This window comes from Pezoporus wallicus, unplaced genomic scaffold (assembly GCF_028554395.1).
Source record: "Pezoporus wallicus isolate ANWC-B61680 ecotype Strahan unplaced genomic scaffold, APGP_CSIRO_Pwel_v1 contig_8542, whole genome shotgun sequence".
In the NCBI taxonomy this organism is placed as follows: Eukaryota; Metazoa; Chordata; class Aves; order Psittaciformes; family Psittacidae; genus Pezoporus; species Pezoporus wallicus.
This window is the reverse complement of record NW_026640148.1, coordinates 3,092,815-3,117,703: the sequence shown is the minus strand read 5'-3', so window position 1 is coordinate 3,117,703 and position 24,889 is coordinate 3,092,815. Positions and strand designations below refer to the sequence as shown.

The 24,889-nt window shown below is 47.7% G+C and overlaps 1 protein-coding gene across 4 annotated transcripts in view; it reads left to right on the top strand.

The window, feature by feature from the left end:
- The window catches only part of SRGAP3 (SLIT-ROBO Rho GTPase activating protein 3), a 112,370-nt gene that overhangs the window by 41,686 nt on the left and 45,795 nt on the right, over positions 1-24,889 (top strand). For all 4 annotated transcript variants that reach the window (XM_057417730.1, XM_057417729.1, XM_057417731.1 and 1 more), the window contains exons 2-3: positions 14,067-14,259; positions 18,678-18,840. In XM_057417730.1, the coding sequence (XP_057273713.1) occupies positions 14,067-14,259; positions 18,678-18,840 (356 nt within the window). The remainder of the gene's footprint in view (positions 1-14,066; positions 14,260-18,677; positions 18,841-24,889) is intronic.

Genomic DNA, 24,889 nt, shown 5'->3' with positions numbered 1-24,889 from the left:
GTTTTATAGTGAGCAGGCAATACCTAAGGAGTGTTTTGTTTGTGATAATGCACAGAGGTCAGGTACTGGGAGCTCTACTGCTCCTGGCACCCCTCCTGCTTTCCAGCCTGCTTCCATGGCATGGTGACCTTTCCTCCTCTGAGTGGGGCTTTCTCCTGGAAGCAGGTTTGCCTTCTTGGCCTCGGAAGGGAAGGAAATGTCATCCCTGCACAACACCTTGTTTCACGCTGTGAGCACACAGGGAGGCGACCACTCTCTGCTGTGGTCAGTGTTCCCAAAGAGCAGGGAAGCTGTGGTTGATGCCATGAATGCCTGTTGGTGTCTGGTCCAGGCTCCCTTGGACACCAGGCTTACGCTTGCCATCTGGTGCATGCGAGGTTTGAAGTTCTATTTCCGTTTGTAAACTTAACATAGTTACAACACACCATTATACTTGTTGTCAGTCAGTCTTTATCCGTGGAAAGTTTTGGTCCTGAGGCTTGGCTGAAGTTAAGAATAAACACTTTGGGTTTTCTGTTGGTTTGGGTTTTGGTTTTCTTCCCTTTCCTGGACAAGGAGCACAGGTTGTTCTAGGAGGGTGGAGTTGTCTGAGTGTGGTGATGCCGAGTGCAAATGGAAGAAAACTGGGTGCTTTGCTTCACCCAAAACAGGTATTCCCTGCTGCTGGCACTGTCTCTTCATGAGCCAGGCTGGCCATTTCCATCTGCATCCAGAGTCAGTTTTTAACAGGGAATACACTGACAATGACTTCTGTAGCTTTGGATTGCAAAAGCTGATGACAAATGCCACCACCTCACCAGCTGAAGCTGTGGATGGGTTAGAAGGAGAGGGAAAGGGAGTGCATGAAGAGCAGTGTGAGATCCACTGTCGCAGTGGTTCTTGGCAGCAGGGCTTTAGTACCTTGTTCTTAAATACTTGCCCAGCTTATTTTTAACTATTTCAAAGTTTCATTGCTGCCATCTCAGCTTTGATCTTTGTTCTCAGGCATCAAGAAGCTGCCCTTATCTTCCCTTGCTCTCTGTGTAAGATGAGGGGCTGCTCAGGGGTCATCTGAGGAGGATCCTCCCCGGTAAACGTGGACTGAGCATCTCCAGTGCATTTCAGATGGGCCTGAAAAGAAGCATCAGTCTTGCTGCTGTTATTGGTGGAGTGCTGTTGTGATTGGGAAATAAGTCTTGAGCCCAATTTAGTGCTTTTGTGAGCATGGTGTCTGCTTAAACCAGGACTAACTTGATTTGAGAAGTTTCTCAGGGCAAAGGTTGATGCCATGAAATTTCAGTTGGAGGAAAGTCACCATTACATCTGTGTCATGGTTTTATTTCCTTTTGTTCATGGCACCAACTGATTCAAAAGCCACTGATGATTTTGATTACAGGTCCTACGCAGCAGTAAATGAGTGGGTAAGGCAAACCTTGTGCATGCAGTCTCCTGCCGTGGGAGCCTGTGCTGTCTTAGCAGTTGCACTTTGCCTGTAATCATTTTGTGGTATTAAGCTTGTTTGTCATCTAGGAAGATACTTTATGGTCTAGAAAGATAAGTGAAATCTGGTGTATCGCTTCTGGTGGGATGGAATTCCCCTCTCTGAAGTGCTGGTGAACAGCAAAATGGAAATCGATGCGTTAGCTCTAACCGGAGTATCAGAAGATCAGATTTGTTCTACAACTGCTTTTCTCATGAAGAATGCCTTGCTAACATAAGTTCTGCAAGTTTAAAAGCAAAAGAAAATGAGTTGGTTGCTTTATTTTTGAAATTTTATTACTCTTTCATTTGCATTTTGAATATCAATGGGGGGGGGGTGTAGGGGGAAATTACCAGTATCTTCTTAAATGTGGCCAAACCTGTTGCCCTTGATGCAATGGCTGCCTGAGAGGTGCTGGATGCTATAAGGTGATTGTCTGTGCTTCATTCAAAAGAAGAAAGGGATGAGAGAGTAGAGTTTCTCTCATATTTGGTGTGGAGCTGGGAGAGGCTGTTTCAGAGCAGAGCAACCACACTGATGGTGCAAGCTGGGAGAGCCACTTTGAAATGAGCTATTGCCATAAGTCTCAGGATCAGGTGGCCTGACCCATCGGGGTTCAGTGCACCTCCATGGAAGGTTTCTTCTCTGTCAGGTCCCATTTACATGCTGTGTTAAGGCCTTGAGTAGCTATATGCTGTGTTACACAGCTTGAGTCGTCCCTGCAGAGGGGTTGTATGCTGTGCTGGTGGAGGAGAGGAGGTGGGACAAACTCTTCTGCTCTGGCATCCACCTCCCTGTCTCTCCTCTAACCATATGGTTGCTTCTGACCAGGAGTCCTAGTGGCCTGGAGAGGAGGAGTGGGGAGTGAGGTGGCCATAAGCACTGTCTGGTGCTTCCTCCAGCTCTGGATGTTTTCCAGAGCACTGTGCTGGTACCTGCTCTGGCCTCCCCAGGTTCTTGGTCTGGCTCCTGCACTCTTGGGGAGGAGCGAGGGAAGAAGAGGATGACTTGGCTGGCAGGTCTTTTTCCATGGGTGACATGTTGGGGTGCCACAGCACTGGACCCTTCTGCTTGTGTTGTTTTGTGGAAAGCTGCTGTGTGTTGTCCCTGTACAAAGGCACTGGCTTCTTTGTCAGGGAAGGCAGGAGCACCTTGCTGCACCCTTCTGACCATTGGTTACTTATGGAGCTATAAAGCTTGTTCATACTGGGATATGGGAGCCAGCAGATTCCATGAAGAGAGTAATGCTTAGAATCACAGAATCAAAGCATCAACTAGGTTGGAAAAGACCTTTAAGTTCATCAAGTCCAACCAATTTGCTGCCCTTGCCTCAGATTCTGTGTGTTTGGCTGAGTTCCCTGGGGTCAGGAGGGTACCAGGACACCAGGGCACTGTTTCGGGAATGCAGTGCAGTAGATGGGATTTATTCTCCCTGGAGTGGCTGGAAAGCCTTATATAAACCCATTTTTACCCACACTCGACTTTGTGTCTCAAAGGGGATGCAAGCAGAGATCATTCCTGATATGATGGGCTGACCACAGTATTAAAATGTTAGTGGAAGAAGCCTAATGAAGGGCAGTGAAGCACTAAACAGTGCACCCTAATGCACACGTTCACCCTATGGTCTTTGTGTGCCTGTCTTGGCCAGCGCTGCTGTACCCAGGGAACAGGGCCAGCAGAAAGCAGCTGAACCCAGTTAGTTACTTGTTCACTTTTCTGTGGGTTTCAGGGGATTCTTGTTAGAAACCAAATCTGTTGGAGGGAGCAGGAGGGAGAAAAATCAGCTGTGAGCTGTAGTTAGCATGTTCCCACTGTGTCGCTGCCAAAGTCAGCAGGAGAAGGCTGTAACCTCCTGCCTGGCTGCTGTGCTGCTGGGAGGAGATGCTGCAAGGGTTTCTTTTGTCTTCCCCATGTGGCAGTGGCATGGGTGCTCGGGAAGCTGTTGGGATGGGATGGTAGGTGTTTAAGGGCTAGAACACGGCACCGATGTGACTTTGGGCACCAACCCTCTGGTATATCTGTGCCCTGCTCTCAAGGGTACCAGCGCAGTCGGTTCATTTCTATCATGCTTGGTTGGAGTTAATTTGAAGGAAAGGATGGCTTGTGTAAAACTGTTTATGCAAATATCCTCATAGAAGGGGAATTTTTCTTCACTGCTTGGTCACTTTCTTCCTGCAGGTGTAGTAGGGAGCCTGTTGTGCACCAGGGTGCTTGGTCCAGGCTTGCAGGAAACCTCAGGACCTGGCTGTGCCCCTTGCCAGGAGTGATAGTGAGCAAGCAGGAGCTTGGCGACGTCCAGAAGCCAGCTTGGCTCACAGTAAAGCAGAGGTGGTGTTTTCCCTGAGCTGCTACTTAGGGCTTCCATAATCCTGTGACCTTGGGGGATGCTGCCCCCAAGCCCATTGTGCTCCCTCCAGAGAAGTGGCTTTGCTGGGAGGGAGAAGATCTGATTTCTGATGCTTTCACTTCCCATTGTAGTAATTATGAAATCAGAGGTTACCTTACAGCCCAGCGAGTAATGGTGTGAGGGCACAAAGGCAAAACCAGAACTGCTGGGTGGAAATGCCTCTGGTTTGGTGCTGTGTCCGGGAGCCGGCTGGCTCCTGATGCAGTCCCCAGGACTGGGGATTAAAGACACACATGAAAAAAACTGTATGGAAAATGTGAATGCCACATGGATTGTTTTCAGGCTTGGGAAGTGTTTTCTTCTCTTCTAAATCCAAAACTTCTAGTTTTGGATGAAAGGCTTGTCTCACTCTTTGTTGTACTGAGAGCCAAATCTCTTGTCTTCCTAGACAGGGTTGTTTACAGTGACTTGTAAGAGAAGGGGGGAGGCTTGCTTTGAGCTGTTTTCTTGCTATGTTTTCTTTGCTGTTTGCTCTGTGCCTTCCCTGAAGCCTTATGTATTCATCACCACAAGGGCACCCTCAGGCTGGCAGGTTGAAGCTCTGTGTGGCAGGAAGAAGCGTGGCTGGCAGCTCTGTGTTCCAGGTGCTCCAGTCCATGGTCCCTGTCCCTCCTTGGCTGCTTAAGCTGAACAGTGTCACCTTTGGGACCTGCTGAAGCCTTGCCCTGGATTCAGCCATCACAAGATGGATGTTCTTTTGGCAGCACCATCCCTCGATTCCCTCTGCTGCTGAACCACATTGGTGGAGCTGGCTGTGGAGTGGGGTGAGACAGGCAGATGAGAAGGATGGTGCTGGGGAACAGGAGTGTCTGTCTTCAAACACACATAGCATTCCATGGAGTTTGAGTGCAGGTCCCCGAGCACCATGCCATGGGGTGTTCTGGCCACTCTGGGCCTGGAACAAGTGGCTCTGGTTGGTGCAAGAGCCAGCTTGGTGTTTTAATCATGAATCCAGACTAGTGTGTTTCTCCCAAGGGAAATGGTGCGTACTGTTGAAAAACAGGATGACAAAGCATTAGAAAATACATAAGAGGTAATTCTGGGGTTAAGAGGGCTCGGCTTTTAGTGAAGACAGCACACGAATAGACTGAAGCAGGGAGTAATAGAAATTGGATGTCAGATGGCCTTAGTGCATTCCATATTTGTAGAAGAATTGGATTCTCCTCGGAGTCCAACTTACCATGCTATATTTGCAATAAACTATTGGGTCTAATCCCAGTTGTGAGAAAAATAATGGCTTTTGTTGCCAAGCATATTTTCTCACTTGTCACAAATCAGTGGGGTGAAACATATGTTGGAGCAGCGGCTGTCCCAGGCTGCCCGTTTGGAGGATCAGCCGACAACACTGTTCTGGACAGATAACTCAGCATCCCCAGGCAGGGGTGGTGGATGGCCCTGGGCTGGAGCCCTCTGACAGCAGGGCTTGGTCCCGCTCTCCTGGCTCACGGAAGCATGCAGTGCTGCTGGAGAAGGAGGTCTCTGGAAGCTTTCATCCCAGCCAGCCCGTTGCTAGAGAAACCTCTGCTTTTGTCTGTCCCTGTCTGGGCAGCTGGAGCCTGACCCTGGGGGCTGTTGAGGGGGCAGCGTGCCAAACCCAGCATCCCCTTGAGGAGGAGGGTGCTGGCTTGCAGGGGGCCTAGCTGTGGGATGCAGCTGGTGGGGCTGGGGTGTGCGGGGCTCCCAGCTGATGGCTCTGCCAGCTGGAGCATCGCTGCATCTCCACAGCTTCAGGCTTTCCTGCGTGCTGGAGCACGCTTGGCTCCTGTGGTGTTTTGCATTTCAGTTCAGGCTGTGCACCTCTTAACTAACTGTATTTTTCCACTGCCTGTTTCTCATTGGTTTTTGCCCATGTAGAATTTGGTATATTTAATAAGGCCATCTTGCTTTTCCCACGTGTGGCCTGTATGTGAACATTGTAAGTCCAGGGGCTGGTCCTGGCTCCCACCACGGTCTTGCCTCTTCTGACAATGGGCTCTGCCGAGACCCAACTTTAGTTTCTGCTACTGGAGTAACTGTGTACGTTGTTAAAAGGCCGTGGTGTTGGGCTGTGAGCATTGTGTTGAAGGTGCAGCAGCAAAAAGTGCCGCTGTTCATCTCATGTGGCACTTTGACCTAAGATGGGACAAGCAAAAGTAAATGTAGCTGTGAAACATTGAACCTTCTGCTTGCGGTTGTTTCACTCAAACTCATTTTGATTTTTAAGGTGCTTTACTGTTTATGAAGAAAGTAATTTCTAAAGTAGCAGTACACCATGGATCAGCCAATGTACTTCTGCTGGTGTTGGTTTCCACTGTGGTGGATGCCAGTTAAGGAGCATGGCCCCTGTCAGCACTGAAGTAAGAAGTATTGGAGCCAGGGGTTACTGGAAGAAGGGGAGGCTTGCAAAATAACTGCTGGAGAACAAGATTGTCTCACTTGTTCCATTTGCTGCCAAAAGATGAAATCCTAGCTCCATTGAAACTGGTGGGAGTTCTGCCACAGCCTCAGCTGGGGCTAAGATTTCAACATGGTATTTGTTGAAATTCAGAGATTCTGCTGCCCAGGAGAATGTGAGCTGTGTGAAAACACAAGGAATAAGTGAATAATGATACTGAATAGCGCTGGTAGAGGTTGCATTGATCTTGTGACATTCATCTAGAGTTTGTTATATGTAAGAAATGAGACCATATGGAAAATATGCTTCAGCAAAGCTGAGGGTGGGACTAGCTGAAGCAGAAGCAGTGGCATGTTAATAATGAACTGGAGCTGAGTGTGTTGTCTTCATCTTGACCTCTTCATATAAGCATGTTAATTCTAATGTGAGCACTCAAATTGGCCACAGTTTGTCCCAAATAATTTCTTTCTTTGTAAAGCACTGCATCATCAGTGTTGTCAGAGGTATGCTATTTGGATGCGTGTGATTGTTCTCGGGCTCTGTGCATGCCTGCCAGCAGTGTCCTCCCTGGAGAATGGATGAAGTGAACAGCCTAGGAAAGTTAGAAATGAGACTTTACCCTGATCTGCTGGCCAAGATGTTAACATCAACCCCAACAACACTTCTGAAGTCTTGAAGAGGTTTGGGGAGTTGCCTTCGCTTTACTCTTTCACGAGCACACTGATGAGTATCAGTTTCCAACCCAAATGCTCTCCCAAGCTACAAGAGCTCTCCCAAGATACAAGAGTTGCTCCTGCCATGGTGGTGATCAGATGAACTCCAGCATTTCTGAAGGTCCATGTTTCCTGAGGTTTAACATTAAGTGCCCCTGAGAATCAGCTCATCTCAGGACCCCCTGTGAGCCGCTGTTGGTGATGCACTGCATGCTGTAAGCCTGGGGTGCTCATTGTTCTGCTACAACACCCCTGAGCCCTGAGGAGCAGAGCTCAGTGCAGCCGGTGGGCACGTGGGGCTGGGCACAGCGTTGCTGTCTTCCACTGATGCAGAGAGCTGCGGATGTCTGAGGCTGGAGAAGAGTCTTACATTAAGAAAGCAACCAAGAAACACCTTTCCATGGAGATCTTTCTGGTGCTTTGTGCAACAGCCTACTCTGTTGACATCTAACGCTGCCTTCATGTGCTGACGCCGCAGAGGCTGCTTCCTGATAGAAAATGATACCTGGGCGACTGTAAGTCTTCTTGTACTGGAGGAGGAACAGCACCTGACGTTACAAAACCCACATGGAAAGGATTGCTTCCTCTGTGTAGTTTTTTGCTGCAGAAGCACATCGTTCTGCTCCAAACTACGCACACAGAATTTCATCCAGGCTCAGTGTTGTAGCTGGGTTGTAGCTACCATAATGTCAAAACATGCCACCCCTAAGCCCCTTGCCCACCATAGGCTAGCAGAGCCATCGGGGACTGGCTGCCCAGCCATCCCACCTACCCGCTGGCCCTAAGCATCACTGTGTTATGTTCAGGGTGTTGGCCTGAGCTGGCTTTTGAATAGCTCTGTCAAGTTTCTGGGTGGGGTTTTGTGTGGTGCATTTTGCTAACGTTGCCATTCATTTACAGTCCTGCCCAAGGCGGGATGTGAGATGTTTTTCTTGTCTTTGTGCTGTCTCTAACACTCATGTACCACTTAGCTGCTGACAATGGGGCTGGTTGCGGTGGGTTTATCCCCACTCAGCCTGTGCCGTGATGGTCACATTTGCTTTCCTTCTGCATTCCCTGTCACAGTCCTTTCCCTGGCTTTCAGAGGGATGTAAGCATTCTTGGGGCACTTTGATGAGGGACTTGTGCCTCATTTGGGATCTTGGCAGTCTGTATTGATGCTGGGGCTCTGTGCTGGGCCATGTTAAACATGGTCCTGGAGGCAGGGGTGGCTGTCATCCCACCCTGCCAGGCTCCGGGGCTGGAACAAGTCTCCTTGGGATGTCGGATTGCTGCTGACATCCTGCATGGTTTAATAAGCAGGCATTGGCTGTGATACAGGCCAATTGACTTGAAAATATTTACCAAAGCCAGATCCCCAGATTTTCTGATTACAGATGTTCCCTCTCCCGGCTGGATTAGTGGTCCCACAGCCTGTCTTGAGCATTGCTGCTGTCCTTGGTTTGCCAAGGAATTTTGTTTTTTTCCACCATCTCTGCTGTTGTGTTCCAGAAGAGCTGAGGAAATCATATTTCTTGCATTTGCAACCTCTGATTCTGCATCTCAAACAGCAGGACTGCTCACACTGGAAACTCCTTTCTTATAATGAGAACCAAACAAAGTGGGAGGAAGAAAGCAGCAAATCTTGGAAGCCAGCTGGCCAGCAGAGTTCAAGGGGATTCAGGGTTTTTTAGCATCCTTGTTTACAGAATGGCTCACTTTCTTCTCCCTTGGTGCTGTTTGTGATTTCCTATACTGTGATGTAAAACATGGGAGCACTTTGGACAAACTACTTTTGGAAACAGCTCTGCAGTTATATTTAACATTCTGCTTTCTGGCAAATCTTTTCAGTTCTTCCTAAAGCAGTTTGGTAGTTTTCTGTGTATTGGTTTCTGCTAAAAGTTCCTGTAAATTCCAAGTTGGGAAACGTGGATTACGAGGTGGCGGTTTTCCTTGTGCGGATCTGCAGCATTTCTGTTTGCATCCTAATGGTGCTGTGCAGAAGCTGGAGTTGGAGAGTTTTCCTGGTGAGGTTTGCTCTTCATGGAAAGAAGTTTAAGTTGAATCTAGCAAGGACAGCTCTGAACATGGGATATTAAAAACCCCCATATGTACTAGTTGAACCAAGAAAGGGGCCTCGCCAGTTTGGGTCATTTCTTTGAGAAGCCTTTAGCTTTCACAGAATAACTTGTTAGTGATGCTTTCTGAGGTATCCCGTTCCCTTTTAGTTTGCCAGTTTATTTTTATTCCTTGTAAATAAGGACCCACCGCCATTATGTGAATTCCAGTTCTGCACTTGTTTCTTCAGCTGAGGAGGAGCAGTTCTATTGCTGCAATTTCATAGGAACCATTATGTGGAAGCATGCAACTGGGAAGGTGAGGCTGACCACAGGTTCCTGCAGCCAAAGAGCAGGAATGAAGGGGTTAATCCTCGAGTAATGATGGGCCCCCATCAGAGTTTTAACACTTTAGCTCTTTCCTTGCAGATGTTACTGTGGTCCAAGGAAGCATGAACTTTCCTGTACCCAACCGCCTGTGCTTTGGGCTTGTCTCATCCGTTCATTTGTAAAAGCCAGTTTCCACCACGTACATCAGTTGACTGCCTGAAGGTGAATCCCCTCCCTCCCGTTCCAGAAGCACCTCTTCCCATGAGCATCCTCTGCTTTCTAGCTCTGACTTCGAGTTTTAAGGTTTTGGGGTCAGACACTGAAAAGTTACTTGTCTAACATGGCAAACATAACTGGCACTCAGTTGAAGGTTATAATTAAAGCCTGTTAATCCCCCCATAATGGACAGGGCTGATGCAGCTCACGTTGATGCTGCTGGCCAGAAAACCGCTTGCAAACAGCACTGGTAAAGCCGGTGTGGGTTTTGGTTGGGATTGTTGGCTGGCACCCATCAGGGTGTCTGTCACCTTGGATGTTAGTAAGAGGCCTGAGGGGTTTGGGTTTGCTGGGGATCCACTTTCTCTCTCCCTGCTGCATGAGCGGGAGGCCAGGTTAGAGGGGAAGGATGGAGGGTGTCGGGGTCAAACAGCAAGTGATGGCTGCTCTGTCGGTGGGGCTGGTCTCCAGCTCCTCTGTGCAGGCAGGAGAAAATGCATGTCCTCTGAGTGCTCCTGCCCGTTCCCTAGGCAGCAGGCGTGAAGGGTGGAAAAAGGCTTTTCTGCCTGCCTGCTTTTCCTTTTTCATGATTATCTGAAAAGGCCATTTAGGAGCAAGTTCATTTTAATTGAATGGAGGATGCCTCTTAAATGCAGCAGCAAAGTAATGGTGGAAGCAGGGGAGCGACAATGCAGGCACTGTCGGGGGCCGTATTTGTGAGTGGCTGACTCAGAGACCTCCAGAGCACTGAAGAATGTTGTTTTCTGTGCTAGTGCTTCTGTCTTTGCATTACTGGTGCCAGCAGCCCTCAGTTTTGTTTTCTACTGCAAACCTTTTCCATTTAACATGCAGCAAGAGCTGCTGGGGTCGGTGGCTGTCTCCATTTGTTCGTCAGACTGCTTGAAGCTCAGTGGCTTTAGGGTCATGGCTAGCAGGTTCTCCATGTCAGGAGAGACTGCCCTTTGCGTGCTTAGATGGTGCTGGCCTGGCAGAACTTCTGCAAGGAAACTTGAAAGTGTGAAAGCAACACATTGCAGGAGTGCAGAAAACAGAGGAGCTCTGTTGACAAAGGTCAAAAGGTGCTTTGCTGATGCTGGGATGCCCAAAAGCATCCTTGCCTGCTGGTGGGACTGATGTGCCACTGTTGAGTCCTTGGTGCCAGGACTCTGGGATGAGCCAGCGCATGTGGGATGATGACGGAGAGGGAGCTGGGTCCTGCCTGCTCACTGGTGTGATGAGCCTCACCGAGCTTGTGGTGGAGCCTGTAGGCACAAACTGCACATTCCAGTTATTCAGAGCAGGGGGTGTTGAAAGCTACAAGAGCCTCAGCGAGTCTCTGTATGTGTTGCTGCTGTCTGAGTTGCCTTGAATGACCCTGTAAGAGTCAAGGAGAAGACTTCATGCAGATACAAAGATCAGATAAGCAGCAGTTGCTCAGATTCAGAATAAAAAGTGGGAGTAGATAGGAAATGGAAAAGGCTGGATAAACATTACAGATAATTCCTTGTATTTCTGTGCATTGTCAGGGTTATTAAGAGCTGTTCTGGAGACCACTTCAGGTTGTAATCCACTATGAAAAGAGTGAGCTAAAGATGAAATCTCTGTGGCTTTAAATAAAAATCTGTATCAAACTTGCTCAGGAAAGCAGAGTTCTATAACGCAAGTCCTGTGTTGGCACCAGCAGGAGTAGGAATGTAAAATCCATATGGGATGTAATGAAGTTTCCACTGACCTTGTGTGGGAAGGAAAATCTTGTTGGCAGGGGAATGTGAACATTTTAAAAAGGTTTTGTTATGAAACCGATACCTTTGTATCCTGTAGGAACACAGCAGTGGGTTTCTAAGGCTCAATTCAAAAGCGGTTTCACTTCTCTACCCTCAGCCCTGGTGAGCACCATCGCTAACTGCAGCAGCTGTGTAAGGGGAATGTGCCTTCAAAAGGGGTGCATGTGGAGCAGCGCTGCAGCGTGGTATGCATGCTGTATCCTGGGAAGCCGAGCTCAGCACCAGCTCCTCCCGCAGCCAGGCTCTGCTCGGGTGGAAAGTGAGGGAGCTGTCACAAGCCGTGGCTGTGTAGGTGTCCGTCTCCTGTTGGATCCCATAAGGCATCTCTGCTCGTGCACACACACAGTCCCTCAAGAGCAGTCCTCCCTCATGGAATCGAAGCTGCAATGCTGCATGCACGTGATCTCTCTGTAAAGCCATAGCTGGACTGGAGCAGCTTTCAGGTGTGGTGATTGAGGACTGCTTTCTGGAGGTTCACTCAGCTCCTCCTGGCATTCCTGTAGCATCTCTGTAGCAAACCCAGGCTAAATGGTGCTGTGTGGCATTAAAGCATCCTTCCTCTCTCTCCAGAGAAAGTGCCATTACAAGGGGAGTGGATCTATTTTCTGCGTATGAGCACAAATGTGAACAACAGGGGATGGAGAAGCGGCATTGTCTGCGGGTGTGAGGTGTGCAGCTCTGTTTTGGCATGGTGCTGGATATCACAGGGATAGGATACCACTTATTTTGATGCAAGAGTAAAGACCAAGACACTCTGACACTGGTCATCACTGCAGGGATGGTCACACAGTTTTTCAGGCATATTAAGGAATGGAAAATGGCTTTGCTTGTGGCTCAGTGCAGTGTGTCGAGTCTCTTGCCAAGACTGTCTATGAGCCTCAGATGCATCTTTATGAACAGTTGTGCTATCCTCTCATAAAGTATCAAGAGCATAAAGGAAGGGCTGTGAAAGCAGTGCCCATGGAGGATCCCCCATAAAGTGACTGATTAACTTAGAAGATTTCAGCATTTCTTATTTCCAAGGAGCTCTTGGTTTTTAGGTGACCTTCACGCAGCCTGCAGCCTCCAGTCCCATTACTGCTGTTGTTAAATTACCTAGTAATGAGCTTGCTGCAGGTGCCCTTGTTCCTGCAGCATTTTGGAGTTCACTTTTCAGGCTGTGAGTGGCTCAGTCTCGTGTGCAAGTTGTTATATGAAGAAATGTTGGAAAAGACCAGGCTGCCACGTTCCTATAATGGCAGTTTAAACCTCCTCCACATGGGATCTCACAAGTTTAAAGAGCTTGAAGTTGCCCATAAATCTTTTGTGATTTCAGTCAGTGCTTTGCATCATCATTACTTAATAATTTATTAATTCAGCATCCAATATGGAGAAATGACTCTGGATAGGAGCTTGCAAAGTTGTGGGACAGCTTGATGCTGGCAGGGAACTGGTAGGGCTAGTCTGCCTTGCATGCATAATACATATGTATATGTATACTGAAGATTATTTCAGTCACTGGAATGACACCACTCTACTGTCTCGGTTAGGTCATTGAGCTTCCCAGTTACAGTGCAGCCATTTCAGGCGCATGTGCTCAGGCAGTACAGATACTTCTAGTTTGCTGTGACTCTTGTGGGTAAGTTACTGTTTGTCATCTCACTATACTGCATCTGCAGAAGGAACCAAGGGTGAGGTGTAGCCCTCTTGCCAAAGAGCTCTAGCAACTTTAGGACTTTCTTCTTGGCACAGACTGAGTCCTGCTGTCACACAGACCACGACAGTTCATGTTTGCAGTCCGCTCCTGGTAATCCTTTTGGGTGGCCAAGCACCCCTTGCAATGTGGGAGGCAGGTGAGGGCTCTGCTCCTCTTGCAGGACATGCCCATGGTCCAGCAGTGCCGAGCATTCTAGGAGCCTGGAGCCTGCTATTCTGAACGGTCAGACCCTGAGCTGTATGGAGAAGCCTTTGAGCTGAACAAGCACACACAAATGCCTGGCATCCTCCTTCCTCTTGTTGTGTCCTTGCTCTCCTTGGCTGGTCATCGAGCCCGAGATGTACTGGGAAAGAGAACTTGGAGCTGGCCAGTTGAATAAGCCCTGATGTGCAACTTCTCCAGTAACCACAGGTTGTGTTACTCCTGTGTGCATGGTGGTGTGCATGTGCTTCATCTTATTTGGTGATGCACTGGGTTTGAAGTTAACTGTTAGTGTGTTGTAAGCTCATAAAGTGATAGAGGCAAAGCTGTGTCCTGGGGCCTGGGTCTGAGCTGGGAGTGATGCTAGTTGTAATAGTAAGCCTTGGTGCCACCAAAATAATGTTCTTTCCTGTTTCTGCTCTTGTCCTCTGTTGGCATTTACAGTGCCAGCTTCCTTCAGGTCATTGTCAGCCGTTTGGAAGGTATTGAGATGTTCATTTATCAAGAAAAGATGTATTTATCTGTAAAGAATACAGGACTTCAGGTAGTACTAGATAAATTGAAGTATCATTTTCTAGTTTCAAAGAGGCAATTGAAAAGCTCTGAGGGTTGGTCTCTGTGTACTGTACAGCGGTTTATTTTGACAAAGAGCAAGGTTTGAATACGAGACTGGTGAATGATGTTCTTCAGCTCTCGCTTGGAAAGAGATCTGTCAGCTTTATCAAGCCTTGAATTAAACCTGAGGCTTGCAGAGCTTGTGCAGTCGCTCTGGGACAGGAAGACAACCGTCCTGGCCAGTGCCTGTTGCTGATGTTGCATTTTCTTCTCCTCCTCTCTTGTGTCCATCCAGAAATTCGAACTCAGCTGGTGGAGCAGTTCAAATGCCTGGAGCAGCAGTCGGAGTCGCGCCTGCAACTGCTGCAGGACCTGCAGGAGTTCTTCCGCAGGAAGGCCGAGATCGAGCTGGAGTACTCCAGGAGCCTGGAGAAGCTGGCTGAGCGGTTCTCTTCCAAGATACGCAGCTCCAGAGAGCACCAGTTCAAGTAAGCAGGCGGTGCCGGGGACACAGTGGTACTGGGACTGGCTCGAGAGCGCTAGATGGATGCTTGCTTGTAGCTGCACAGCCTGAAAGAGCAGTAAGAAAAATACCATTGGTGACCTTGTCTGTGTTTTCACTGTGCAGGGTTCACAAAAGGAACTAGAAATGCCTTTTCCCAAGACTTTCAGCACAGCATTGCTGACCTGTGCTGCCTGAAAAGACCTGCTGTGCACTTCTTTGAGTATAATACAATAAATACAATGCAATAAAAACAGAAATGAAGGACTAGGAAGGAGTCAAGCCCCATGATATTTTTTTTAAAGAGTATTGAATTCAGCCACTGATTTGATGGTGCAAGTGATGGTAGGCCCATTTTATAAACCCTGGTTTCTCTATGTAGCCTATCCTTAGAGTGCTTCACATTGCACAGACCTGTTCACAGGCTCAGACTTGGAAGCAGTTTCTGGAAATCTGATTTATTTCAGTGTGTAAAAATGAAGTACGTATGTTTTCTGTGCAGGCACCCGTACAGTGTTGAAGCGAGGCACATCCACAGTGGAAATGTTTTGAAACAAAGCTTTGAAATAGGAAGCATGAACTGGATGCTGGAATTGTGTGAAACTCGAACTGATGATGAGAATGTGTGAATATGTGCAAGTGTTCAAAAGCAGCATCTTTTCAGTTTAACCACACACTCGAGAATGGCAGGAACAAAAAAGATCCAAAAAGACAACCCCAAACTGGAGGCAGAATTGAAGTCTGGAGGTGGCTGTGTTGTGCGGTGAGGGTACATACATAGCCTGTGCTGCTAGGTGGGATGGCTAGTGGCTTGACCTCAAGGTTCCTGTGAATGCTGCTGTCCTGTTGCTGGCACAGGAGCTGGTCCCTGCATGTCAGCTCAAGCTCCCCACCTTTACCTCTTTGTCTCAGTCGTCTTCTGACAGCAGTGTGCATGAAATAGTCTCTCAACTGGGATTATACCCTTTGCTCAAGGTGAAGCTAGTGTCATTCAATTCAATGCCAAAGACTACAGGCACTGTTTAGCTCTTTTCTTAGAAGATGGAGGGGTTTGCTGGTCTGATGCACTTAGCCTTGCTAGCCCCTGGCTCTTCACAGTCTTCTTCCTTCTCTAACCCATTGTGGGTTTGTTTTTTCCTGGTTCTGCTGCAAGAGCAGTGATTTCTACTGTTACGTTACTAAATCCTATTTATTCCGTATTACTAAATCCCATTTAATCTGTTTACTTGGTCTCTCTAGTGAGCAAAGCTTTACTGTTGTCTTATGGAGAGTCTGCTGAAAAGGAATTGCCATTCCAATGCTGTCTGTTCTTTTTGCATCTGACTGTTGCCTGTCAGTCATGTGATGCCAGGCTGGTGCTGCTGTACCATGATATCAGGGATAACTGTCCTGGGGGAGGTATTGCCCAGTATGGGCTGTTCAGAGGCAGAGCCCATGGAGGCTCAGGCTGTGTGTGTGTGCCTCTCCCATCAGCTGAGAGCGCTATTACAACCCTACCATTGCTTATTGTACCTACAGTACTGGGAGGATGCAGTTGTGCTGTATCTACAGGTGACCATTACCTGGGCACAAGTGCCCGTGATTTGTGATGGTATGGATAATGCTAATAGAGTCAGCTTGATTTCAGTGCTCACTTCTGCTGAGTCCTCACAGTCTCGCTCTGTGTTGACTCCCTTAATATGTTTTCCTTCTGGACTGCTTTCTACCTGCCCTTTGTCAGGTTCGTCTGCACTGCTTCCCCAGCTTGCTCATGAATGTCATTATTCTGATGAGGCTTTTGGCGCTCTTAAGAAATACAGCACCTTCAGCTCTTCCTTTGTCCCTGTGTAGCCATGTGCAGCAGGCTGTGGCCCAGCCCTTAATAGCAGTAATTGCTGCAGTGCTCCTGCTGGGCTGTTCATGGGGGTTCCAGAGGGTTGGCAGACTCATTCATGCTTTATATGTGGTTGTTTTGTCTATATGAGCACACACAGATTTGCTGGAGTTCCCCTCCACTCTTTGGCAGTGAAGTGGGCTGCAGCAGCCCCAGTACCATGGGTGAGAGCATCTTGGTTGAGGAGGAGTATGTGTGTGAAGGCTTTGGCTGCACATTGTAGCTGTAGCGAGCATGGGCTGGCTTTCTGGTTGCAGGACTTCTTGAGAAGGACACTCTTGTTTGAGCACAGGGGGGTCTGAGGCCCATCTCCATCATGGCCACGTTGCCAGTGCTGTTGATGCACACAGGTTGCTGAACCCGGGTGTGCAACAGATCTGTGTCCCCAGTGGATGCTCCCAGGCAGCTTTCACATGTTGATAGGTGTTGGGGAGGAAGAAGCCTCTGGGACTGGAATACATTCATTGAGCATGGCTGTTGGCACATAGGGATGGTGGCATGATAGGGATGGTGGCATGGGAGGTCTCTGCTAGACGGGACCAAATCTCTGGAACCAGCACATCTTATAGGAAAGTGTTGGTTTAACCAGAGAAAATTGTGTAGGTGAAACATTTGGAAAGTACAGCTTGGCTGCCTCATTTAGAGGATTTATCTCAAAGTGTTTCAGCTGGATGATGTGAAATGTTCTGTTTCAGTTGTATCATTTATGGAGATTTTGATTTGGTTTTGATTAGTTTGCCTTCAGTACTAAACACAGCGCACGGGGAGCAGTGCAGGTTTCTCTCAGTGTTGAGATGGAACGTGTCAGAATGAGTTAAACTCTAATCAAATGTGAAACGTTTGCTGAAATTTCCTTCAAGAGAGGTTTTCTGAGCCCCGCTGACTTCCAGACAAGTCAGGGGCTGGGGATGCCCCTGTGCAGGGTCTCACCCAGTGGAGCTGGGTGCGAATGAGCTTGCTCTGAGGATGTTGCCTGGCTCCTGGGGCTCTTCAAGTTGCCCACCCTGATGCGTGCTGCCGCTCACAGCAATCTCTGTTGTCTGCAGCATGAGCTGGATTAAGAGCTTCGTAAATATTCAGCAACCACGAATGTATTCATGTTGTGCACAGACACTTCATGATAATGTTGGATGCAAAACATTTTCCGCAGCAGTGTTTAGTGGACTAAATGCAGTACAACAGATTGTGTGGCAAGCGAACCTCTCCTGAAAAGGAAGTGACAGCTGTATTAATAGTGCAAAGTGGAAAAAAGAAGCAATCCCTTGGAAAGCATTGAAGAACTTAAAGGTCTTTTCCAACCTAGTTGATTCTATTCTATTCTATTCTGTTCTATGAAGGGGTTGCCAGGGGTGTTTCCTCTCCCGTACCATCTTCCAGCACCCAGTTTGGAAAGGGTTTAGTTGGGGTCAGATTAGGCATGTGTGCTCAAGTGCCACCAGACTTCCCTGTGGGAAACACTGAAAGGAACTCTGGGAGAGGTTCCTGTAAACTGGGGCACGGCCACAGATGGGATCCCTGCCCAGCTGGGGCAGGGGACCAGCTCTCCTGTTGTCTCCGTCTGATATGTGTTCAGGTCCCTCCGGCTGATATGTGTTCAGCTGTTGCCTGCAGCATCTGCACTGTATTACCATAATATTGCTGACTGACCTTTTTAAAGCATAGGTATGGAGCAGTAGACCGGAGAGTGCACTGGGTGCTTCCAAAAATTGAGTTAGGGCAGAAAAAACAAGCTGTAGGGCAGATTATATATGAAGATCCATCTATACCCCATCCCTAGCAGTGTTCAAGGCTAGGTTGGATGAGGCTTTGAGCAGCCCGGTCTAGTGGAAGGTGTCCCTGCCCGTGGCAGCAGGGTTAGAACTAGATGAGCTTTAAGGTTCCTTCCAACACAAACCAGTCTGATTTTGTTTTATATGTGTGTTGAATGAAGCAAAGGGCTGTGCGTGGGTCAGCATTAGAGCATCCATCTCCCCTGCACAGAAAGCTTCTGTCCTACCAACACCAGCTGTGGGAGGCTGGTAAATAGGATGAAGGTGTAGGAGAGAACATCCTGGGGCAAAGAATGGGAATTCCTTGGCCTCACTGAAACCCTTGTATGTAATATTTAGCCTGGGAGCTTTTGTGTTGGCAGAGAGATATTTAAGCATCTTTCTTGCACTGAAGAGGAGGTGCCACTGTGTCAGCTGGTGGGCAGGCAGCCGTGTGTCTGAGCATGGGCTGTCTGCCAGGCCACATTCCTGGCTGGGCAACAGCTCTGGGCCAGCACCCAGACCTGTTCCAATGACCCTGCAGTGTCTGCCACAAGGACATGGCTCTGGGCTGGTAGAGAGCCCATAGTGTACGGTTTCTGGGGATGGGAGGCAGCCCAGAGGAACTCACACACTTCTCTTTGGGGACACAATGGGTTCTAGGGGATGCGTGCAGGGAAGGAAGGCAATGTTAGTATGCTGTCAGCATTCATTTGGAGATTGTGCCTTTTTGACTCATTCACTTGACCTTTTTGATTTGTTTTTTTTTCCCCAATTCCCTAGGAAAGATCAGCACCTCCTTTCCCCTGTGAACTGCTGGTACCTGGTTCTGACACAGACCCGGCGAGAGAGCAGAGATCACGCCACCCTCAATGACATCTTCATGAACAATGTCATCGTTCGGCTGTCACAGATCAGTGAGGATGTCATCAGGCTCTTTAAAAAGGTAACCAAAGCAGTGATGGAGAGTTAGAATAGAATCATAGAATAGTTAGGGTTGGAAAGGACCTTAAGATCATCCAGTTCCAGCCCCCCTGCCATGGGCAGGGATACCTCACACTAAACCATGCCACCCAAGGCTCTGTCCAACCTGACCTTGAGTTCTGCTCAGTGAGGATCCGTCCTTGCATTTTGGTCAAAAATAGAAGCTTATTGTGGAATTCTACACGCCTGTGCCCTCCCAAAAGTCTAACGAGGTACAAAAACGGCCAAGATTAAAAAGCAGAGAAAGGCAATAGGGCTTTCTACAAAGTACATGCAACATCTTAATGAGAAAACTGGAGAGGAGTTCGGCAGTGAAAATGTAAAACCATATTAAGGCAGGCCAAGTAAAATTCTGAGAGACAATTTACTAAAGACACAGAGCTAACAAAAACTTCTCCAAAATCACAAGAAAGAAGCCTGCTGCAGGGTATGAAGGGGAATAGATGGTGAGGTGAAAAAAACACTATGCGGTAACAGCCAAAGGCTAGCTGGCTTCTTTTCATTCGGTACTTGTTATGGAAAAGCTTAGACTAGGATTTTCTGGGGAAGTGCTGGTGTTACCAACCTGAGGAACCTTATCCAACTGAATTGTCAGTAGATATTGCAGAGCAAATTTGTAAAAGGAACTATTGCTTATAAGTCTTTCCAGGTAATATTTATCCAAGTCTATTAAATAAACTGAGATATAAAATTGTCAAGTGGCTAGTAGTGAGGTGTGACCTGATTCTTAAACTGGTGTCAGTGCCAGAGACCAGATCAGCAATACAAATTTAAGAAGAGACATGTTGGGTGAAGCTTTAGTAAAGAGCAGAATGACAGGCTTGTAGGCAGATAGAGAGGATGGCTTTCTGAAGAGTCACACCTCAGAAATCTAGTGGAGGTATTTCTAGGAGCCAGTGATCTGTTGGCACGGTCCCTTCAGTGTCTTACAGGCTTCAGAAAAGGTCTTTTGCTGAAGTTCTTGAAGAAGCTGTTGAAGAATACGGAGTAGTGGTTTCCTGGATTAAGGAGTGGTTAAAAGACAGAGAAAAAAAAGGAAGAGAATTTCAGTGGAGTTCCTAATAAATTATTTGGAAAAAAAGATGAATAGGAAGATGACAAAGTCTGCTGATGATACAGAATTATTAATGATAAGCAAATTAAAAATGAACATCAGACTTGCAGGAATCACAGTCAGGTGGACCAGAACTCTTCAGCTGAAAATGAGGGCAGAGTGTGTAATGTGGTAAGAGCATGAAGACTCACAGCAGTTTGTAGGAAGTGAGTAGGAATGAGGACTTTGTTGTGCCTGCTTCCATAAGGCAAGGGAGGTCAGCAGGCACCGGACAGAAAGAGAAGGTAAAAAAGGAAGGCTTTTTAACATCATTAATACTGTATATATTTTATTATACTTACAATAGGAGGGCAGTGGTACGTGTTTGTAACCTCAGTCCTCAGGCAGTCAGACAGATGTGGAGGGGTAGTTCCCCAGCAGCAGCTGCTGGCAGAGCTTTGGGATTGGGAATCATGGCCCTACAGCTCATCACATGGTGAATGTACTCGGTGGCATCACTGGACCTTTTCTTGTGCTTCTGGGCATTTGCTGATGGCCATCTTTAGGGATGCTGTTTTGGGCTAGACAGAACTTTCACTTGGCTCTATGGCTTTTATGTTTTTCCTTATTTTTTATTGCTTGTTTTCAACAGGGGTAGCTGCAGAACTGTGGTTAGTGAGCAGGGTGAGCCTGCTGGGCTGCTTGCCTCTCCAAACAGGAGAAGGGCTCTCAAGTCACTGCTTATCTTGAAATTTTAACCTGACCAGGGAGTAAATTTAATGTAATATTTTTATGACCAGTTTCCTCCAGTTTATAGATGTAACCTAGAAGTTATACCGCAAGGTCAGGTTTGGATTTGCTGATCTAATGTGAAATATCACCCCTTTTCCTGTGCTTCTGGCCTCCAGAAATGGGACAGGTTTGGGATATATTGGTTAGGTCAGTTCTAAGTCTGTCTCAAAATCTACTTTGAGTTTGCACTTTACATCTGAACCCATTTTTGAGATGTAAAGTAAAACTGTGCTTTTTATTTGTTCTGCTTTGAGTATGATTGTGCGGCTGTTCCATCCCTGCCAGTGTTTGAGGGCAGGTTGGATGGGGCTTGGAGCCACCTGGTCTAGTGGAAGGTGTCCCTGCCTGTGGCAGAGGTTGGAACTGGATGAGCGTTAAGGCCCCTTTCAACCCAAGGCATTCTGTGATTCTATGATGAATGAAGTGCTTGTGGCACTCCTCCTGGGGAGACGGTGCTATAGAGGACCATTGGGCAAATAATCCAGCTCCAGAAGGGTTAAAGGCATCTGCAGTTGTGGTTCAGCTGCTTGGTTTTGTTGTAGATTGCTCTTTGGTGGTAAATTAGAGTAACATTTTTTCCCAGAGATGTCAGTTTTAATTTCTCCCATCTAGAATTCATTAATGGGTTGTGACATGCTGTGGGTACACGGAGGAACTGGAAGGTTTTATGTTTTGTGTGTTTATTATGTAAATGTAAACAGTCTCAGCAAAAAAAGCAGGGACATAATATCAGGGGTATGAGGATGTGCATAACTAAGAAGCAATTGATCAGTGTGGTGGAAAGATGCTGGGTGCTGAGCTGCTTCTCCCCTCAGCCTCCCTGGATATGCTTTGCAGCAGTGAGGTCGTTCATCAGTAAATTGGAGTGCTGTGTTTTGTTATCTCCACTGAAGTGTTTTGTCCTCCCACTGACCAGCAATGTACGATCCCTGGTGTTCAGCTGTGCATCACTCAGGAGTGCCAGGGCTTACCCAAACCCAAAAGAGGGGGAAAGTAGGAGCCACTGGGGACTGAGATGGTAGTGTCTGAGTTGGAGACATTTAACTGAACCAACTCCATGTTTGACCTCATCTCAGCTGGGGTCAGGGGCAGCTTGGACTGTACTTACCAGCAGGGCTTACAAGAATTAGAGGTTGACTATTAGAGATGAAGGAGAAATTAGATGACATTTGTTGAATCATTGGCAAGTCTGGTTTTGTAGGCTGGATTTCTGGCTGTGTCTGCGTTCAGTGACAGGACAGTTTTGCAGGGTGCTGGTGAGCTGCAGTGGTACCTCGAGGCTGGTGGTTATGCTCCCAGGGAAGCTGCAGTCTTGGCATCGCTGGTGTTCAAGTCCAGTGATAGATGTCAGTTAAGCCATCCACAGCCCTCTTGTTGGCCTTTCAGGTACTTCTGAACCGCATCCGAAGGAATACCAATTGTAGCTGTAGAAACTTGCCTCCTTCTTGAAGACCTGCAGGAAAAGGGTACTGAGCTGTGGGGTTCGTGCAAAGGTGGTCTTGAGGCAGAGTGTGGAGATGCTTGTAGCTGATATTTGTTAAGGCAGGAACCATGCGCAAAATGTGAGTCCAGTCTGGATTTAGACTCTGATAGTTCTTTTGTCACAAAATGTGTAGTTGTTCCTGTCCAGTGATTTTTCTTTCTTCCTGTTCCTTTTTTCCCCTTCCCAGATGTGGAATATAGGAATTCCTGTCTCTGGTGACCTGGTTCCATGAGGGTATGATTTGGCTTGCCCTCTGAACTCGATTTGTTCAGCTGAAACTCTGCACACTGAAGCGGTGCAGTTTTACACAGTTAGAATCCAACCCTCCACTTACACTTTTACCCCAGCAGTTGAACAAACTGTGCAATCCTGGCAGTGCTTCAGAATCCAGTATTTAGCTTACTGGTATAATGGAGATCTTCAGCTGCATCCCATCGGTGTGGATGATGAGGGCAGGAATAGCAGTGTAGATCGGGGGTTCTCCTGACACCTGGCCCTGTTTCTGCAACCCTCTAATCTGAAGCAGTGATAGATACAGCTGTATATATATGGTAGTTTCCATAGTGGGAGTTTGCTGGAGCCTAGAGACCCAAGGCCAACATCTCTCAATGGCGATAGCGGGGGCTGGAGGCTCTGCTCCTGATGTCTGTCACAGTGAAGGAGGAGCCCATGGGGATATTAGACATGTCCTAACATTTTTGTTAAAAGGCCCACTAATGACATCATTTACTTGTTGCACTGAGTGGTTATGGTGGCAGTGACGAAGGACACTTGTCATCTAGTGGGTATGGCTTCTTGTTGCATGATAGTTGATGCCTGAGATGTTTTACATCAGAAAAGCATCCTCGAGTGCTGGGACTGGCAGACCAAGCCAGAGGAGGCTTTCTGAGCTCAGACTGCTGTGGAGAGCCCAGTGGCTGAATGCAGATCAGAGCAGCTCTGGGCAGTTTTGTTTTGGCAGTGGCTCAGCCTGCAGCTTCTCCTTGCAGTCTCTTCTGGTGTCATGGCTGCAGTGGGGACCTGAAGATGGGTCAGGCAGTGTAGAGGACAAGCATCCTCTGTCCCAGCATCCCTGTCCTGAAGCTTAGCATGTGGAATTGGAATGAACAGGCAGCCTCCCAGCCTGCTCCAGCAGACAGGCAAGCCCTGCTAATGAGGAAAATAGAAGAAAACTCAATTGGGCAAATTTCCCTGGAGTTTCCAGCATGAGTCACATTCCTGGTACAGGAGGAGGTTATCAAGACAAGTGTGTCAATGTTGCTGATAGGCAAGCAATAAATGGAGATGCTAAGATATGTCAGTGCAGAGGTCTGACTTGATCTATTGTTGTAGAGAGTCTCCATCACCATGAAATCCCACAGCACATCCTCCTGCAAAGGCAAACCCTGGGTGAGGGTCACACTGCTGGTGTTTTCTGCCTTTTCCTCTCCTGCCAAGGCTGAAGGAAAGAAGTTTGCTGCTTCTTCTAAGTATGGAATACAGGAAATTATACATTTGGGACAGAGCATTGCTATGTCCGAAATAACCATGCTGCATTATTCCCCAGTGTGAGATTTAATTACGTTCCGTGACAGTGAATTTAATTACGCCCTATACTGCAGTGTCCTGGATGGAGATTTAATGAAGAAGTGGTGTCTGTCTGGGAGGGAGTTGTTTTCTTTGTCTAAAATAGGCATTCTTCCTTGCCAGTAGTCTGTGTTGCTGCTTCCCCTCACTTCATCTGCAGCTGCAGGAATGTTAATAAACCACCTAACTGAAACCATTGCTACCCCAGCAAGCAGCATTGTTTTTTTTGGTAGGAATGGAAGGCATAAAGCAAGTGTCTAAATTGGAGCTGAGTTTTGCAGATGGTACCAGGGAATTGGAATGACATTTTGATGTTGTCTTCCATAAACACACAAATGTAATTTCTCTGTTGTAAAAGGGGAGGCAGCAAGCTCAGAGGAGAGGTGAGTCCTTCAGCTTCATTCCTGCCTGTCTCTGGAAGAGGCTTCAGCATCCCGAGGCTGGACACCACCCTCTTGGATGCTGGGAGACTTGTGATGATGCCAGAGACCGCTTTGGTCTTCAGGAACAGGATGCAGGATGTAAGCAAATGGGTCTTTAAATGTAGTAGCCACCTGTGGTCCCCCCTCATCAGATGGGATGGCACACTGCTGACTACTGAGCTGGTTTTTGGTGCTCTATTTAGGAGTCTAAAATTAGGTTTGAAAATTACGGCTTTGTGGACTTCCCCTTTACCACAGAGGAAGTCTGGGGCAGAGGCAAGAACTGCAGCTGACCTGGGGACAGGGCTCCTACCGCAAGTCTCTCCTCCTCCTTTTGCTTTGGGAACACTCCAACTCCTAACAGCACGATCAGCCAGAAGGGTTATGTGTGATGCTGAACTCCTGCAGGCTTGGACCCTATGGGCTGCAGAATCCGTGTTTGTAGACCCTGACTTCAGTACCAGATTCTGGATGTATCTGGGAGGGGTGCATACTTTTAATAGCTCTGTTGCTTCTTAGCAAGCCACAGTGAGATTTTTGAGAGCAGCCAGTGACTGCTGGCGTTGGCAGGGAGAGAAGAGGCACTGGGGTTTCCAGCAGAAGAGGTTTCCACAGAGTATTTATCACGCCCCTCGTGATTGGCATCTTCCTGGCACTTTATGCATCTAAGGAAGCACACTGACATGGTGCACATGTAAGTGTGCATCAGTTGTGC